Source organism: Cannabis sativa, chromosome 6, assembly GCF_029168945.1.
Source record: "Cannabis sativa cultivar Pink pepper isolate KNU-18-1 chromosome 6, ASM2916894v1, whole genome shotgun sequence".
Taxonomy (NCBI): Eukaryota; Viridiplantae; Streptophyta; class Magnoliopsida; order Rosales; family Cannabaceae; genus Cannabis; species Cannabis sativa.
The window spans coordinates 37,238,095-37,257,393 of record NC_083606.1 but is presented as its reverse complement, the minus strand read 5'-3'; the positions used below and the strand labels follow the sequence as shown (position 1 = coordinate 37,257,393).

General features: G+C 33.5%; 1 protein-coding gene across 1 annotated transcript; it reads right to left on the bottom strand.

The window, feature by feature from the left end:
• Window positions 1-10,821: 10,821 nt before the first annotated feature.
• Window positions 10,822-11,447, bottom strand: LOC133039246 (uncharacterized). Its single transcript, XM_061118094.1, has 2 exons — window positions 11,146-11,447; window positions 10,822-11,059 (listed from the first exon to the last, which is right to left on the bottom strand). The coding sequence occupies exons 1-2, from the start codon at window positions 11,445-11,447 to the stop codon at window positions 10,822-10,824; spliced, it is 540 nt and encodes a 179-aa protein (XP_060974077.1).
• Between the last annotated feature and the right edge of the window lie 7,852 nt (window positions 11,448-19,299).

Genomic DNA, 19,299 nt, shown 5'->3' with positions numbered 1-19,299 from the left:
TTTCAAACATTTCATATTAAATTTGGAGAAGGTAAATATAGGCATATCCACCCTTGAATGTACATCCATCTTCGAATATAGATTACTTTTAGAGAATATAGGCATATTGACTCTTTTTGTAGAGAATTATCTTGTTAAAACAACTATGAACAAGATATAAATGCCATATATTTATAAAATATGTGGTTGTGGTCTTTCGATGACTTAGGTCTAGTTACAAGATAAAGTTCTTAGAATAGTCCAAGTGGACACTTGTCACAAAATACTAAACTCAAATCCACAGATAAACATATAGTTTGAATCCATTGATGGAAAATGGATATTAAAAAAAACTTGTGAAAGTCATACTGTAATGTGTAATGTGTTCTAGGAAATAGAAATATAAAATTTCTATTTGGAATGTAAAATTCAAAGTCAAAGACTTAAATTTAACCAAATAGACATGAGTAATTATTCTCTCTTGGACCACCACTACAAATTTAACTCTAAGTTTAAATTGCCTATAGTAAACATATATACAATAGGAGATTCAAGATCGAGGATTTATATCATTTCGGGATAGAATGTCTGGAATATAATCATATGCGCCATTCAATTTCTTGAGAGAAAACATAATGACATCATAAGCAAATGATTTATAAACCATTCATCCAATGATATATATTATTTAAACTAATTCGAAATGAATAAGCTAAGAGGAAAAATTAAAGGATAATTTCGAATTTAAAATAAGAATCCAACGATGTCCCGATAAGCGAGAGTCAAAGTTATTCTTATTCTTATAAACTTCTTCATTGTTTCATATTGTAAATACTTGTCTAAGGTATCATCTATTGATGAACAACTAGATGTTGCATTTACAAATATTTATCTATCGAGATCTAACACTATTATGTTTGTCTGATGGATGACAATTCATTAGGATTTGTCCCATTAAAAACAACAAGGCAAGTTAGACCAACAATGAACATGCGAAATTAAACTACAATTAATAACAGAAAATAACATGGTTCAATATAAATTCACACACAATTTAGAAATTATTAAGCATTTAGAAAATAGGAATGACTAGTCAAAATACTAAAACTTACAATCCTAAATAATTTCCAAGGTTTCCAACAAACTGATACATGTGTCCCATTTAGGCGAGAGTCAAAGATATCATCCATTGAATATAGTAGTAAGCTCATCTATAATGACAAACATTCTAGCAACCTTTTATTCGATCAAGATGAGAATCCAGTGTTGTCCCGTTTAGACGAGAATCAAGGTCATTCTATCTTACGAGCTTCCACCATTATTTCATAATTTTGTAAGTCTTACTAATAGTCGCCACCATTAGGGTGATCTATACTAAAAATAAAACACTTACAAATAATACTTATCTTTCGAGATTCTACGGTGCTAAATTGCTAATGAACGTTCCTCCATTAGGGAAGATTACTCACTAAAACAAGAGCTATGTAGAACCAACAATGGAGATCGAATATCCTTATAATAAAGCTCATTATTCAAAGTGTATTTTCATCTAATATTTATTTTAATCTATTTATTTTAAAATTACCAATTTAGAAAGTTCTAAATATAAATTTTAATTTAATATTTGTAAAATGATACTTAGTTTGATCTGAAAATAAATTAAATTATTTTCCATGTTAGTAATAATTTTCAATAAATATTTCGAAAATTATTCAATTTAAGGTGATCCAAAGTTAATTAAAAATTAATTTTTAACTCAAATTTAATTTTTTATAAATATATATAGCAAAATTCCAAAATCCAATGTATTTAAAAATAAATACATTTTCAAAATTTCTTAAAATAAAATAAAATAAATCCTTGAAAAATTATTCTAATTTATGTTGGTCTAAAATTAATTAATAAATTAATTTTCAACAGAAATATAATTTTCCTATTTAACTAAATTTCTAAGAAAATTATCAAATATTTAAGTATCATGAATAAAATATACTTAAATATTATTTTTCTTTTTAATTAAATATAACTCGAAAAATACTTCAAACAAATAGAAAATAACTATCTAGATTTTCACTAACTAATTATTTTATTTTCTAGTTAAAATATGATATATTTTAGTCAATTTATTTTAATTAATAATTAATGAAAAATTTATTTGATTTAAATTAATCTAAAATTAATTAAAAATTAATTTTCAACCTTAATCTATTTTTTTTTAAAAAAAAATCAAAATTATCTACATTTAAATAATGCAATTTTAGGAAAAAATGATTAATAAAATAAAATAAAATATATTTTGAAAATTATTCAAACTTAAGTTGTTGTGAAATTAAAATTTTCAACTTAAAATAATTTTATATTTAATTAAATATTCTGAAAATAACTAATATTTAAGAATCAAGAATAAAATCAACTTAAATATTTAATTTTCAATTTAATTAAATGTATTAAATATAAGAATTAAATAATTAAGTATAAAAATAACTTAATTATTAATTCTAATTTAATACTAGGAAAAAATATTCTAATTTAAGTTGGTCCAAAATTAATAAATAAATAATTAATTTTAAACTTAAAATATTTTTCTAAGTAAATGTTAGAATGTATAATTAGTTACTAGAAATAACTATCTAGAATATATCTCTATTAACTAAGTGTTTTTCTAAAATTAACTTTTAAATATTCAATGAAAAAAAAAATTCATATATTTTAAAGTTAATTGTTTTGCTATTTTAATTTTAATTAGGTTAGACTAATATAATTAACATAATACAATTATTTAAATAAGGTAAATGGGACTTCACAATTGGGGTTGTTCATGTGAGGGAGGGCTGGGTTCAGTATGTCGTACCCACTACAAAGGCCCCCTATCTCTCACACAAGGCCCAAAAGAGAGGAATTTAACCATTAAATAAATAATTGTTATTAATTAAATAAGCCCAATTCTAATTGGACGTAAATGAAATTACTTAAGTGAAATTTTATTTTAGCAACCTAGTCCATTTAATTAATAAAACTTAAATGGGCTTTCTATATGCATCTAAGCCCAAAAGCAAACACATAGGCTCACACAAGTCAAATGATTTGGATGGCCCCTTTCATGGTACTAGGTTTACACATATGAAAAAAATTGCAAAATTTTCTGTTACAAATTATTTATAAGATCTATTGACAATTGAACTATGATTAAAATTAGATCGCTGGATCTGTCAACAAGTTAGTCATAGCAATTTAGATCAAATAAATAATAGGTTCGTAAAATCTTTTTTGAATAATTAAATATATAATCAAAACATTACAAACCACAAGTAACAGATAACTGCAAAGTAGGTTAAGATATTCCTATTTTAAAATTTAAAATTTAAAATATATCTTAACTATAATTTAAAATTTAGGTTGTTAGATAATATTTGAAAAAAATCAAAAACCTAACAAATCTCCTAAATATCCTAAATTCTAACTTTTGTTTTTTTTACTGGTCCTAAATTCTAACTTAAATTCAAATATCTAACCAATTTTCAAATTTCAAGTTTATTCGAAATTTAAATTAATTAAATTTCTAATAAGATAATATAATATAATATCTTGAATTTTAAAATTTAGATATTCCTAATATTATATTCTTAATCCTATAATTTAATGAATTAAATATTACAAAATAAACAATTTCAAAAAAAAATATATATATTTTATGGTTAGGAAATTACCAATTTTATGAAAAAATTAAAATAAGTTTGAAAAATTTTATGGTTAAAAACCCTAAAATTTCTATTCAAACCTAAACTAACCAATTTTTCAAATTTCATATTATTTTTGCCAAAATTAATGTTCATTAATAAAATATCTAAGAAGATAAAATGTTAAAACTAACATTTATCAAATCTTATAATTTTAATTAATAAAATATATTTCAAAAATAAGAAATTTGAAAAAAAAAATATATGATATGGTTAGCAAATTTTGAAATTTAAACAAGATTATTTAAAAAATATTTTAATATCAAAATAAGATCATTCAAAATTAATAATAAAAAAATATAATATGTGATCTTATAATTAAAATAAATAAAATAATCTAAATTTCAAAATTAACCATAAGGTTATTTTTGTGAAAAATCAAATTTTCAAAATTCAAAGCCTACTAACATCTAAAACTAATTTTAATTAATTAAAAAATTAATTTTATTCTGATAATTAGATTTTTAATTGAAAAATAAGATTCTACGCAAAATTCTACAAAAATTCGAATTTTGTTTTAATGAAAAATGATTTTTGAATCAAAAGTTATGATGAAAACAAGATTGGTGCACAAGAGTATGCATTGCATACCCCTGTGCGCGGATGCAAGGAGATGGATGAGGAAATAGGCTGCGTGCAACCTGTTGGGATTTGATGCCCTAAATAAAACCCATTTTAATCTAATCTGATTTGTTATCAATAAAAGATTATAAGTCATTTATGTTTACATGTAGTTTTCATGTTTATGGTTTAATTTATACAAAATCTGTTAAGTCCAGAACATACAGTCACTTACAATTACAGTGATGTCAACACAGTGGAATGTGATTGTGATTATATGCTTCAAAAGACAAAGTCCCTGTTTCATCAGTGCATTGGATTTACACTGATGTGATAATCAGCGATGAAGTGTACTTAGACTTTGAATAAGTGTTATGTTCTTTCCAGAACATTGGCAAAGTATACTAGTTTCGAATGTATGGAGTATACATTGGACTGGGACCGATATTGATCTTGGTTAAGATATTATAATCTTACCGTTGTATCTTTCTAAGTCAATATCACTAGTTGATCTTAGATCAAAAGATCTCAATCGTGACATGCTTAGGTTCAATCTCAGGAGTGATATTCATGTTCCTTGATTTGTTAGTTAACCCTACTTTCTGTTCAGGGTGATACATACATTTTGGGAACATGGTAGTATGATTGAGTGGGAGCGCTAAACATTGATATGAAATCTATAGCTTCTATTAGGACATAGAAGTGAAACGATAATTTCCTTCGAGCTTGGCTTAATAGAGGTAAATAGAAGAGCTCTTGTTTCAGTGATTATATTTTATTTCACTGAAATATCATTTACAGGAAGCTAAGTGTTTTAAGGATAAAATACATTGAGAAGTGAAACGGTAAATTTATTCCTACTCGGTGTAAATAATCTATAGAGGATCTTTGATTATTGAGATTATAACGATGGTTAAATGTTGATAGCGTATCTATATGGTGGAACATATAGAGCATTCTATATGACTGAGAGTGCAGTTCCAAGTTCTATGAGTGGATGCAACAAGGAATTAATAAGTTAGGGAATTTACTTAGTAAATTCTAGTTCGGCTTATGGGAAGCTCAGTTGTATAGGCCCATGGTCCCCATACTAGTTGAGACCATACTGTTTGTAAGACTCAAATAACTGATTTTAATTAATCAATTATAATTCTAAAATTAGGCTATGTCTAGTTGATGAATTTTTCACTAAGCAAGCGCTAATTGTGAAGAAAAGAGAGTTTAGGTCTTATTTACTAATTAAAAGACTTTATTAAGTCTAATTAATAAATATATTAAATGGCAATTTTATTTGATAATTAATTTTAATTATTTAATAATTAATTTTGGCATTTAAGTGGTTTGAATTTGAAAAGTGGCATTTTTGAAAAAATAAGGGAAAATTGTCAAAATTGAAAAAATACCCAAGTGGGCCCACTAACCATGGTCGGCCACTTAAAGGGGTTTTCCACTTAATATTTCATTTGTAACACCCTAACTAACATAGGCGTATTACGTGATTTTTTTAAACATACTGTGCAGCTTGTTGCTAATCAACGAGGTTTATGAAAAAACGTGATTAATTAAAATTTTTGCTTTTTAATTAAACTTATAAAATAATATTACAAAAGACTCGGGATCCCGATTATAAAATCATTTACAAAAAGATTTGACTGTTTAACTGATACACAAAATAAATGTCGCCTAGCGACCAGTTACAAAATCAGCCTCGCTGTCCCGAGGATCGTACGCTCCAGGCCTAACCGCCCCGACATGTACAATCTTCACAAGCTCGCTCACGGTCCATCAGCTTTAGCCTTGCCTTTACCTACACATAAACGTAAAACTGTGAGTCGACAGACTCAGTAAGAAAAGCATAATAATACTCATACATAATCCCGGTTATGATCAGACGCCCATACCCCTGATCATAACCCTAACTGACATGTCCAACACGATACTGAGTCCCGCTACTGCCGTGTCCAACACGGTACTGAGCCACTACTGCCATGTCCAACATGGTACTGAGTTTTGAACGTTCGTAGGGACGGTACCATTGACAAGTATCCTCCTGATCGGTCGAACCGGTCATACTCCGGCTGCTGGTCATACTCCAGCCTGTACCGACGGGATACGTCAATAGTACGGAACCACCAACCAAGTGTCAGCCTGATCGGTCAAACCGGTCATACTTCGGCTGCTGGTCATACTCCAGCCTCTACCGACGTGACAGGGTTGGATGGTTCGAAGCCAACATACATAACTAATGTAATCTAACAGGCTTCCTACATGCACGCTAAACATGTAATCTACATATGCATACTGTTTTACTAATCTTATCTGGATTCCGAATTCAGGTGTGCCGGTCAACCTGAGTGGAACTAACAGCTCGGCGGATTACAGGCTCCTAAACCGTAAAAATCACAACACCGATAAGTGACACGCTAAATCACAATGGGGACAAAGGTTTTAAAACCAAACTCAACCTACTGTAACTTAATACAAAAATACCCGCAAACTAGCAGAGAACAAACTGTTTGAAAACCCGAAACTAGCACGAAACGGCAAGTTGAGAAAAACCGGTTTCTCACCCTGCTGCAAAATCCGGGTAACCGGTTTTACACGCAATGTAAAACCGATTAGCCAGTTTTACCCAGAAAAACCTCAAAATTCAATTCTCCAACCAAAACGTTTCCAAACTCAACAAAACTTTCCAGACCTGCTAATTAGACCCTAATAAACATTTTCCAAGTGATACAACAAAGCTTCATGCACAAAATCCAAATCCACCATTAAAGCTCCAAGCTTTGAGTTCAAAACTCAAACTTGGTTAAATCTAACAAACAAGCATCTAAACCAACTCAAATCTACTTAAACATGCATAAAATCACCTCTGAAAACTACAGTAAACATCACAAAACAGCAACAAAAGATTTCAACAATTTTCTTTGAAAACCATAGTTTTGAGCCAAAATTTCATAACTTAATAAACTCAAGAAATCACCAGCCCTAACATGCTTGAATCAACATTTTAAATCAAAAATAAACCTCTGAAATCAACATCAAAATACAGCAGCAAGCACAACTCAAAAATAAGCATGCACACCATTTCTTTTTCATCCAAAAATAAAGAAACTAAAGAAAGGAAGCTAAGACAAGGATTACCTCTACAAGATTACTAAGAACTTGCTGAAAATCACAAGAATCAATCAAAGAAATCCAGCCCTAGCAGCTCCAAGACTTGGCCAAAATTGAGAGGAAAGAAAGAGAGAGTGTTTTGCTTTGAAACTTTTCTCTAAATTTTCTAAGTGTAGGAAATGAGGCTTGAAGAGTAAAATGAATTAAAGAGGATTCTTTTCAGCCAAATAACATATAAAATAAACATTTATTTTCAAATAATAAAATCTCTAAAAGACAAAGAGTCATTGGGGCAAAAGGACCATTTTGCCCCTCCACACTAAAACCACATAATTAACACTAAAGGGGTATTTTTGGGAAATTCTAAATTCCCGGCCATTCCCGACATTCCCAATGTCTAATAAACCGTCCCAAACTATTAACATACTAAGTTGTGATTTCTACTGAGCCAAACGTCGGGTTCCAAAATACCGGGCACCGAAAATGCAAAATATGAAAACTACTGAATGACATAAGATGCATCAATGAATTCAATAAATAACAGTATAATAAATTATTTAAATAGCTATAAATAATTTCATAATTAACTGCTAATTTCCAAATTAAACTAAGCGGGCTTTACATCATTATTTTAATGTCTAATAATTCCTAACCTAAACCTAGTGGTTACCTATAAATAGATAGTGATAGCTCACACTTAAAAGTGGGGTAAATTTCTTGTCTTCAGAAAAATTGAGCCACCTTTTTTATACCTATAGCCGAACCACTATTCCTCTCTTTTCTTCTTCAAATTTTCATACCCTTTAGTGATAGAGTGAGTGCCCACACACATCAAGTGGTATCTCAATCATAGTGTGGAAGACTGTGAAGAATCCATAATCAAGAGAAGGACATTCAGGCTCAGATCTTGGTGATACTCTGCGACAGACAGGATAGAAGGGTTACAGATCTGAGCGGAAGGAGACATTAATATTCCGCTGCACCCATGGTAAGGTTTTCTAAAACTTTATATGTGTTTAATTTCATTGTTTTAGAAATTCATATTAGGATGTTAATGAAACATACTTGTTAATAAATCTAGATCTTGGTGAAGCATATTAAGTCCAACACAACCTCTGTGGCCGAGAAAACTGGGCATGAGGGGGGGCCAAACTTCAGACATGCCCCTGTCTGAAGGGGTTTTATCCAAGCGAGCCGCACGTTGTCCCCCATGCGCGCGCGGGTATGTGCAATTAATTTCAGATATTTTCATCCAAATTCAAAAAATCATAACTAATTCATAAAAATTAAATTTGAGTTCTGTAAAAGCCTAAATTCATTAATTTTTCGTCTACTTTCTAGTAAAAATATTTCCTTAAAAATATTTCCAGAACGAAATAAAAAATATTTTTACAACAAACATTGCGATTTCCAAACAATCATCAAATAAGCACATAAACCATGATGAAACCATCCAAATCAACACAAAACATCGTTTTAATTCATATTTCATGAAAGTAAATCATTACCATGGCTCTGAGGCCAGTTGTTGGATTATATTTTACTAGGATCTAGATTTACTAACATGTATGTTATTTAACATCCTAAATATGAAACCTTACAGTGGGTGCAGCTGAGTTAAATGACTCCTTTCACTCAAATCTCTAACCCTTGTATCCTTTCTGTAGCAGAGTATCACCAAGATCTGTGCCCAAAACTCCTTCCTTGTTTTTGGATTCTTCACAGTCTTACATACTATGATTGATGACCAACTTGATATGTGTGGGCAAGTACTCAATCACTAATGGCTGAATATATTTTTTGAAGAACGTCTTAGGTATTTCGAAAATTCAAGAGGAAGAAGAAGAAGGAAGAGGTCTCATCAGAACGCTAGGTCTTTAGCTTTGGAGGCATTAGTTGGATAATGAGACCATAGCCTTCCTTTCATACTATTCTCCAATAGGGTTAGCGTTGAATTATTAGGAATAAAAAAATAATAACATTAGGGTAAAAAAACCACTTGATAGACGACCACTTAATGGGCCCCACACAAGTTCAAGTTTTGTCATTTTTACCAACTATTTTACCTATTTTTAATAAATACCACTTTTTGCAACTTCAACCCTATAAATGTCAAAACTATTTATTTAACAATAAAAATAACTATCAAATAAAATTGTCATTTATAATATTTATTAATTAGACTCCATAAAGTCTCTTAATTAACAAATAAACCCCAAGACACTATTTCTTCACAATCAAGCCATATCTTAGTGAAAAATTCATAAACTAGACATAGTCTAATTTTAGAATTATAATTGATTAACTAAAATCAATTAATTGAGTCTTACAAGCAGTTTGTCTCAACTAGTATGGGGACCATGGGCCTGTACAACCGAGCTTCCAATAAGCAGATGTAGAATTTACAAAGTAAATCCACTAACTTATTAATTTCTCATTGCATCCACCATAGAACTTGGAATTGCACTCTCAGTTACATAGAATGCTCTATATGTTCCACGATATAGATACGCTATTAATTATCCATTGTTAGAATCCCAATAATCAATGATCCTCTATAGATGATCTACATTGGATAGGGACAAAATTACCGTTACACCCTTTCAATGTATTTTATCCTTAAAACAGTTAGCCACCTATAAATGATATTTTAGTGAGCTAATGTAATCACTAAAATGAGCGCTCTATCATTTATCTCTATTTATTCAAGCTCGAAGGAAATCATTGTTTCACTTCTATGTCCGGATAGAAGGTATAGATTCCATATCTATGATTAGTGCTCCCACTCAATTGTACTACTATGTTCCCAAAATGTACGTATCACCCTGACAAAAAAGTAGGCTTAACTAACATATCAAAGAACAGAAATAACACTCTTGAGATCGAACCTAACAATGTCAGGATTAAGATCATTTGATTTAAGATCAACTAGGTGATATTGAATTGAATAGATATTACGGTAAATTTATCATATCTAATGCAAGTTCAATATCGGTCCCTTCCAATGTATACTCCATATCTGATACTAGTAAACTTTGCCAATGCCCTGCAAAGGACATAACACTTATCTAAGGTGTAAGTATGCGTATCGCTGATTATCATGCCAGTCTAAATCCTGTGAACTAACAAATCAGGGAATTAAACTTTTGAACATATAATCATGATTATATTCCACTGTGCTGACAACACTATAATCACAAACAAATACATATGCTCTGGACTTAATAGAATTTATACATTAAATATAATCATGAAATAAATCATGTGAACCATGCAACATAAAATCATTTCTGATATTTATTAATTAGTAAATCTGATTATATTGAAATGGATTTTATTTAGGCCAGAAAAACCAGCAGCTACGAGGTCTTTGGTATATAGGAGGACCTTCCTTTAACACCAGATGTCTGACTTGGAAGGCATGTATTCACACCCTGGAGTTGTGGTACCTGGTTGCTCTCTGTTGGTATACGGCTACCTTCATCTGAGCCTTTTCCCTTTTTTCCTCTAGTTTGTCCAAGCTCTCTGCTAGTGCCTCCTCATTCCTTATTTCTTCAAATGTTTGGACCTTGTTAAAGTTTATCTGCATCTCGACGGGGAGTACAGCCTCACACCCGTAAGTTAAAGAGAATGGGGTTTCTATAATCGTAGTGTGGGGGGTTGTTCTATAAACCCACAATACATTAGGGAGCTCCTCAACCAACACCCCCTTGAGTTCTTCCAGCTTGGTCTTGAGGTTTTTCTTAATTACTTTGTTGGTGGCCTCCACATGGCCATTGGCCTAGCAGTGCACCACAACTGAAAATTCTCTTTATATCCCGTCTCCTCGCAATATGCTCCTACTAAGTCTCTGAACTGAGTACCATTATTCGTGATGATTTTGTAAGGAACTCCAAACCGGCATATAATGAACTTGTTGACGAAGGAGACTACTTGCTTGGCGGTTATATGAACCAACAGTTCTGCTTCCACCAACATTGTGTAGGAGTCCACAGTTACAATTGCGTACTTCACTCCTACCCTACCTGTTGGCAGTGCTCCTATCAGATCCATCGCCCACATAGCAAAAGGCAAGGGGTTAGTAATGTTGGTGAGTTCAGCGGGTGGATGCCAGCTGAAGTTTGCATGTTTCTAGAACTTGTCACATCTTTTGCTGGATTCCATGACATCCTTCTCTAAGGAGGGCCAATAATATCCTACGTGATTGCTCCATTCTCCCTCGTGTATGGCAGATATGACTTTTTGTATTTCTCTTTTATCAATGCATCGTAGGAGGTGGTAAAAAATCGTCTCTTGTATAACACCCCATCAATCTCCATGTAACGGGTTGCCTTATACACTATCCTCTTGGCCTCCTTTTTATCTGCTGGTAGCTTCCCTTCATGGATGTAGCTGAGGTACGGGGCCATCCAGGAGTCTCTATCAGTCACCACGCACACTTGCTCTTCCTTAATGGTCGACCTTTTGGGGTACTCCACGGGTATTGATTCTAAGGTATTGATATCCCTTGTTGATGCCAACTTTGCCAATGCGTCAGTGTTAACATTATTATCTCGGGGTATCTGCTTTACAGCATAATGTTGCAGCTGCTCCAAATAACTTTTCACCCTACCTATATATGCCATCATCTTACTCCCCTTAGCCTGGTATTCCCCCTTGACGTGGAACATAACCAGTTGGGAATTACTAAAGATGTCAAGCTTGGTGAATTTCAACTCCTTTTCCAAGCGTAGGCCAACCAACAAAGCTTCATATTCAGCTACATTATTTGATGCCTTGAACCCAAATCACACTGCACAATACATCTTCTACCCCCTCACCACTCATGCCCTAGCTCCTGCGACATTTGACGCCCCATCTACATGAAACTTTACCTCCCCTCCCTATTTTGAGCATGTCCCTCCAATACTTCATGACCTCCTTCTTTGTTAGGTCGATAAGTGAATTCCACCATGATGTCGACAACTATTTGCCCATTGATCGCTGTCCGCAGTACATAAGAAATGTTAAATTGGTTGAGTTCGATCGTCCACTTTAGAAGACGTCCCGAAGTTTTAGGCTGGTGTAGGACTTGGCATAGGGGGTGGCTGGTCAGCACAACTATGGAGTAGGTATGATAGTATGGGTTTAGTTTCCTGGAAGCCATCACAAGTGCATAAGCCAACCTCTCCATTTTAGGCTACTGAGTCTCGACGTCCACTAATATTTTACTTACGTAATCAACTGGTTGTTACTGCCTTCCTTCTTCTTTTACAAAGGCTACACTGAGTATATGCCTTCACACACCACGATAGAGAAATAACTTTTCTCTTTTTTTGATTTTGCTAATTGTGGTGGCTTCCCCAAGTGCTCTTTGAGTTTCCTGAAGTCCTCCTCACAGTCCTCACTCTAGAGAAATTCTTTGTTTCCTCTTAGCATGTCAAAAAATTACAGACATTTTTTATCGATTGAGAGATAAACGTATTAAGGGCTACCACCCTCCCCGTGAGACACTCAACCTTCTTCTAATTGTAAAGTGGGTCAAAATCACAATTTAAAAAAAGAAATCAGATCAGTCCTTATGCAGCCCCACTCTCGGCCAAAATTTTCACTCAATCCAAGCAGTCCACGTCTTCATCCAATGGCCCAGACTGGCGAGTGAGATGCATCCCCGAATAAAGGAAGTGGAGCCTGGAATCCCTACCGCATGCCAGCACCGTGTGGGACCCCCAGATCAGTTGTCCTCCTTCCTCCTTCCACCAAGCGGGCGCCCAGTCAGCTCTATTAAAACCAACCAGCGCACGCCACATGGAATACCATCAGCCTTCCTACAATCCCAGTCTGCCAAGTGTCCTGCAGAAGAAAAAGAAGAAAAAATGGTTGATTTAAATGTGATACATAACAGCCAAAAATTACAATAAAAAAAGCCAAAAATCCACATTTATCTCGCACATATTACACATAAATACCCTATTTTATCTTCCTAATTTATTTCACCTAAATAAATATTCCTAATTTATTTTTACCCTATCTTTTCACTATTTTTCATCCAAACAAACATTTATTTTTTTCAACACTCTTACACATACTCTATTTATCCCTTCTCCTCCCAACACTAATTAAATTAATCAATTTATTTATTTTATTTTGATTAATTTAACCCTCCAATTTTGCCTATAAATATGGTGTTGGAAGACCATTTTCCATACATCTCTTCATGTCATTCACCTCTTCATTCCACACTCTTCATATTTCTACTATTTTCTTCTTACCATTTTCTTTCTACAATTTTACATTTTGAAGAGCATGTCAAGTATGTTTATCTTTTGTAATTTTTACTTCAATCTAGTTATGAGCTTCTAATCTTTTTTTAAGATTATTAAGATAATAATGAAGCAAAATATAACTAGATAATATTTATTTTTGTATGTTGATTTGCCATTGGTGCTATAAAGTTCAAGGAATTTTCTATCAAAAATATATCTTTTTCACCTTCAATATCATGTATTTTTTTATTGTTAAAGAATGTTACACTTGGTTCTTCATTATGCAAAAATATGACATTCTTTGATTAAATGTCTTTCGCTAAATTGTTTACTTATAATTCTTAGAACATAAGTCTCATATTTTGCCTAAACATAATTTCTTTGATTTTGTGTAATTTTATTAAATTGTAACATATTTAATGATTAGAAATTATACATTTTCAAAGTGAAGAAAAATCCTACCTTTTTGAAAGAAACTTGTGCTGAAATAGAAAATATATTTTGAAAAGTATAGTGTGATTTTTTCAACTATATATGAACTTGGAAATCAATATACTTATAAATACTATTGAACTTGCATTTTGTAGATTTTAATATCTTAATAAGCTTATTTAGACATCTTATTTTGAAATCATTTTCATACTCACTCATCTGTAATCATAAGTCTTTTTGTTACTTGTCTTTTACTTTATTTTTCTAAATCAAAATCTCATCAAATCTTTGGAGCTATGTTAGAATATTCTTATTTTGTTTGAAATAGTTACTTTTGATGTTAGTCAACTCCCATGGGTTAGACCTTGCACTTACATGAACATTATATTCCGAAACAATTCGTGCACTTGCAAGTATAAATATTAAAACACTCACTTTTGGATACAAAATCTCCTCATTGTGTAGCCGAGTCCGAGAGCTAGAAATCACAGAGTAGATTCGCTTTTCCTTTCCTGGTCAGTGGTGCGAGCTGTCGGGGTCTCCTGGTCTCGGTGGCTATGTTGGCCTTATCAGAGATGGGGCCCCAAGCCTTCGCACTTTGCTTCCTTCCTCCACCGTGATGGAGATGCAGCTCCATCTCACTAGTTGCTTGTCGGGTTGTCCATGGGCCTCCTATTCCCTTCCTCCATTAAGCGTTCATAACCATTCGTGCTCCTCTATTCTGAGGCATCTAGCCACCTGAAGGCCATCAATTTGCACCTCCACCTCTTGGCAACAATGAGAATGTCTCGACTTCTTCTCAACGATTCTAGGTAAAGAAATGGCGTTCTTTTGTGTGTCGCTTCCCACAGACCGCGCCGAATTGTTGACGGTAAGAACTCGTCAAAAGAAATAATAAGAACTCAAGACAATATTTCAAGATCTAAATAGAAGAATACACAAAGTGAATTTTACCCTCTTTACTATTCAAAAAAACTACTATTTCACTAATATTTTTTCTCCAAGCGAGTCCCCTTTACAATGAGCTCCAAGGCTCTATTTATAGTGAGTTCTTTACATTTTACAACCTCATTAGATCCCTAAGTCTGAGTATGTCAAGTCACTTTCACACAGATAACCTAGAATTACTGGTAACCTGATGTCTCAGACATCCTAAGTTACACCAGAACTTCCTCTTTTACTTGTACCTAAGACGAAATGAACCTTGTTCCCTATACCAATACTTATTGTGTCGTCGCTATCTTGCCTGGGGAACCATGGCTTAACCAACTGTAGCCTCGATATCTTCTCCTTACTTCCATTTTCATGAGGAGACTAGATGCGTGGGAACCGCGGGCGGGGCGCGGGTGGGGGGGGGGGGGCTAGAGGTATGCATGCTAGGGAGCCTCCCTATGCGTGGAGCCTCCCTGTGCGTGGAGTAGCTGCTATGTGGAGCCTCCCTGTGCGTCGAGAAGCTGGCAGCATGGAGCCTCCTTGTGTGTGGAGCAGGTCGCAGCGTGGAGCCTCCCTGTGCGTGGAGCAGCTGCTACGTGGAGCCTCCCTGTGCGTGGAGCAGCTGCTACGTGGAGCCTCCCTGTGTGTCGAGCAGCTGGCATCATGGAGCCTCCTTCTGTGTGGAGCAGCTCGCAGCGTGGAGCCTCCTTGTGCATGGAGCGGCCCACTGATGTCTGTGGAGCTACAGATGAAGGAAGAATCTACAGGATGTGGAGATGTGACGAGGAGATGAGGACAAAAGAAGCGAGGACCGTCCTTTTTCCCTTTTAATTGTCTTGAAAATTTTGCATTATTCCTCTTTCTTTTATTGTCTATAAGAACACTTATTTGTTGAATTTCTGCGGTTAACATTTACCAAACATATTTATTAATATGTATGTGTATGTTACCATTTGTAGAGTAAAATAATTAATAAAGTAAATCATATTTAAGATAATCCAAGATTAAATATATTCATTAGAGAATTCTTTCTACAAAATAACTTGTCGTGAATTTGAAACTTATAATTGACTGCGATGCAAACAATTCAAAGAAGTTAATTAATTAATTAACTTAGAGGATTAACAAAATTTCAAAAAAAAAAAAAATCAATGTAAGAAAACCAAATGAGTAATAATAATGATGTATTTTAACATAAACACTACAAAAAATTGCTATTTTTAATGACAACTTTTTAGTCACAGCATAAATTTTTTGTGACTAAACGTGACTTTTAGTCACAACAAAAACTTACTTGAAACTAAAACATAGTATTTAGCTACAAGTTGTCACGAATTTAATTTTAGTCAAGTCACAACAAATTGTAATTTTTGTAACGAATACTTTTAGCCACAAACCTTTCAGTCACAACATAGGAATGATAATTGATAATTAGTCACAACTTTCTTACGTTTAGTCACAAATTTTGTTGTGACTAAAACTAAATTTTTTGGTAGTGAAAATATGTGCTGAAAGATTACACATACTAATTATATGCTTAAGAAGTAAGGAGAATATGAAGAATATTTTTTACACATTAACCACATTTATTTTAAAAATAAAATTTAATTCAAATATATTTTTTTATGAGTATTATATCCAAATTATCCTCACACCGTCACATAAGAAAGATACAATTTTAAACATAATAGATTGTGTTGTTTCGAGATGGATGTTGTAGGTTTGCGGAAAGTTTGGAAAAAATTTTGATTAAAGGAGAATGGAGGTTATCGTAAAATAATAGAAATAAAATTGATAGAATGATTAAAAAAATAGGTAAACATAATAAATTTTGAAGATGGGTTGAAGATTAAAGGTATAAATTTTTTTAAAAAAATATGTAGTGTAATTGTAACACCCTAACTAACATAGGCGTATTACGTGCTTTTTTTAAACATGCTGTGCAGCTCGTTGCTAATCAACGAGGTTTATGGAAAAACGTGATTAATTAAAATTTTTCTTTTTAATTAAACTTATAAAACAATATTACAAAAGACTCGGGATCCCAATTATAAAATCATTTACAAAAAGATTTAACTGTTTAACTGATACATAAAATAAAAGTCGTCTAACGACCAGTTACAAAATCAGCCCCATTGTCCCGATGATCGTACGCTCCAGGCCTAACCGCCCCGACATGTACAATCTTCACAAGCTCGCTCACGGTCCATCAGCTTTAGCCTTGCCTTTACCTACACATAAACGTAGATCTGTGAGTCGACAGACTCAGTAAGAAAAGCATAATAATACGCATACATAATTCTAACTGCCGTGTCCAACACGATACTGAGTCCCGCTACTGCCATGGCCAACATGGTACTGAGCCACTACTGCCATGTCCAACATGGTACTGAGCTCTGAACGTTCACAGGGACGGTACTATTGACAAGTATCCTCCTGATCGGTCGAACCGGTCATACTCATTCTTGGTCATACTCCGGCTGTACCGACGGGGGTCAATAGCACGGAACCACCAACCAAATGTCGGCTGATCGGTCAAGCCGGTCATACTCATTCTTGGTCATACTCCGGCACATCGACGTGACAGGGTTGGATGGTTCGAAGCCAACATACAACTAATGTAATCTAATAGGCTTCCTACATGCACGCTAAACATGTAATCTACATATGCATACTGTTATACTAATCTTACCTGGATTCCGAATTCAGGTGTGCCGGTCAACGTGACTGGAACTTTAGCTGAGCGGCGGATTACTGGCTCCTACACCATAAAAATCACAACGCTATAAGTGACACGCTAAATCACTTCCCGGGGACTTAAACTAGGAACTAAAAGTTTCCCTATTGATAAAAAGCATGGCAATACCCCTTAAAACATAAAAACGAGGAAAAACACGGGTTCTAAAAATTCCCCAACCGGTAGACCGGTTGCCCAACCGGAATTTCGGTTCTGGGAATTACTGGACCCTCATCCGGAATTCCGGTTGCACAACCGGAATTCCGGTTCCTCGCAGGAATTTTTTCAAAAATTCCTAACTCAACTAAATCAAACCCAATCTATACCAAACCTTCCAGACCTGCTCTAAATACCCCAAAGAACATATCCAAGGCATCAAACTAACCCAGAAATCACAGATACACAAATTGCCATTAAAGCTCAAGCTTTGAGTTCTAAACTCAAACTTGAGCAAATCCCACAAACATGCAATCAAACCTGGTTAATTCTACTTAAACATGCTTAAAATAGCTTCTGAAATCAAGTAAAAACATAAACAACAACCCAGCAACAGATTCACAATATTTTCACCAAAATCACATATTTTGCTTAGAAAAATCATGGCTTTAAACAAAGTAGCAAGCTTGCAATAAAACCTAGACAATCCATTCGTTTAAAACCTAATTAAGCTACTGCAAACAACAATTAAACCCGGCAACATACAGCCATACAAACTAACATGCAACCTACCATTTTCACCTCAAAAAAACATCAAGAATAAAAAGAAAAGTTGAGAACCACTTACTAGTAACTAAGGATCACAAAATCAACACAAAATGGGCTAGAATCACCAAGGAAAACTCCTCCTCCTTGCTGCTCAAAGAGGGCCGAAAGAGAGAGGCTTGAGAGAGAGAGAGTTGGAAAAATTCTATTTTTCTACACTTAGTAATTTTTTGTAAAAGGAATAAATGAAATCAAAGCCACTTTTAATAAATCATTTCAGCCATTACTTAAATAAAATAAAATTTATTTTCAAATAAACAAGTCAGTAAAAGACAAAACACTAATGGGGCAAAAAGACCATTTTGCCCCTCCACCATAAAATCACATAAATCACACTAAAGGGTATTTTTGGGAAATTCTAAATTCCCGGCCAAACCCGACATTCCCAATGTCTAAAACCCGTCCCCAAACTACTAACATACTAAGTTGTGATTTCTACTGAGCCAAACGCCGAGTTCCAAAATACCGGGCACCGGAAATGCAAAATATGAAAACTACTAAATAACATAACCATGCATTTCTGAATTCCATAAATAACAGAAATAAATTATTTAAATAGCTATAAATAATTTCATAATTAATCATAATTAACCGATAATTTCCAAATTAGCTAAGCGGGCTTTACAACTATCCCCCCCTTAAAAGGATTTCGTCCCCGAAATCTAACCTGAATAACTCTGGATGTTGAGCTCTCATATCTGACTCTAGCTCCCAGGTGGCTTCTTCCACCTTGCTGTTTCTCCAGAGAACTTTGACCAAAGCTATGGTCTTATTCCGAAGGACTTTATCCTTTCTA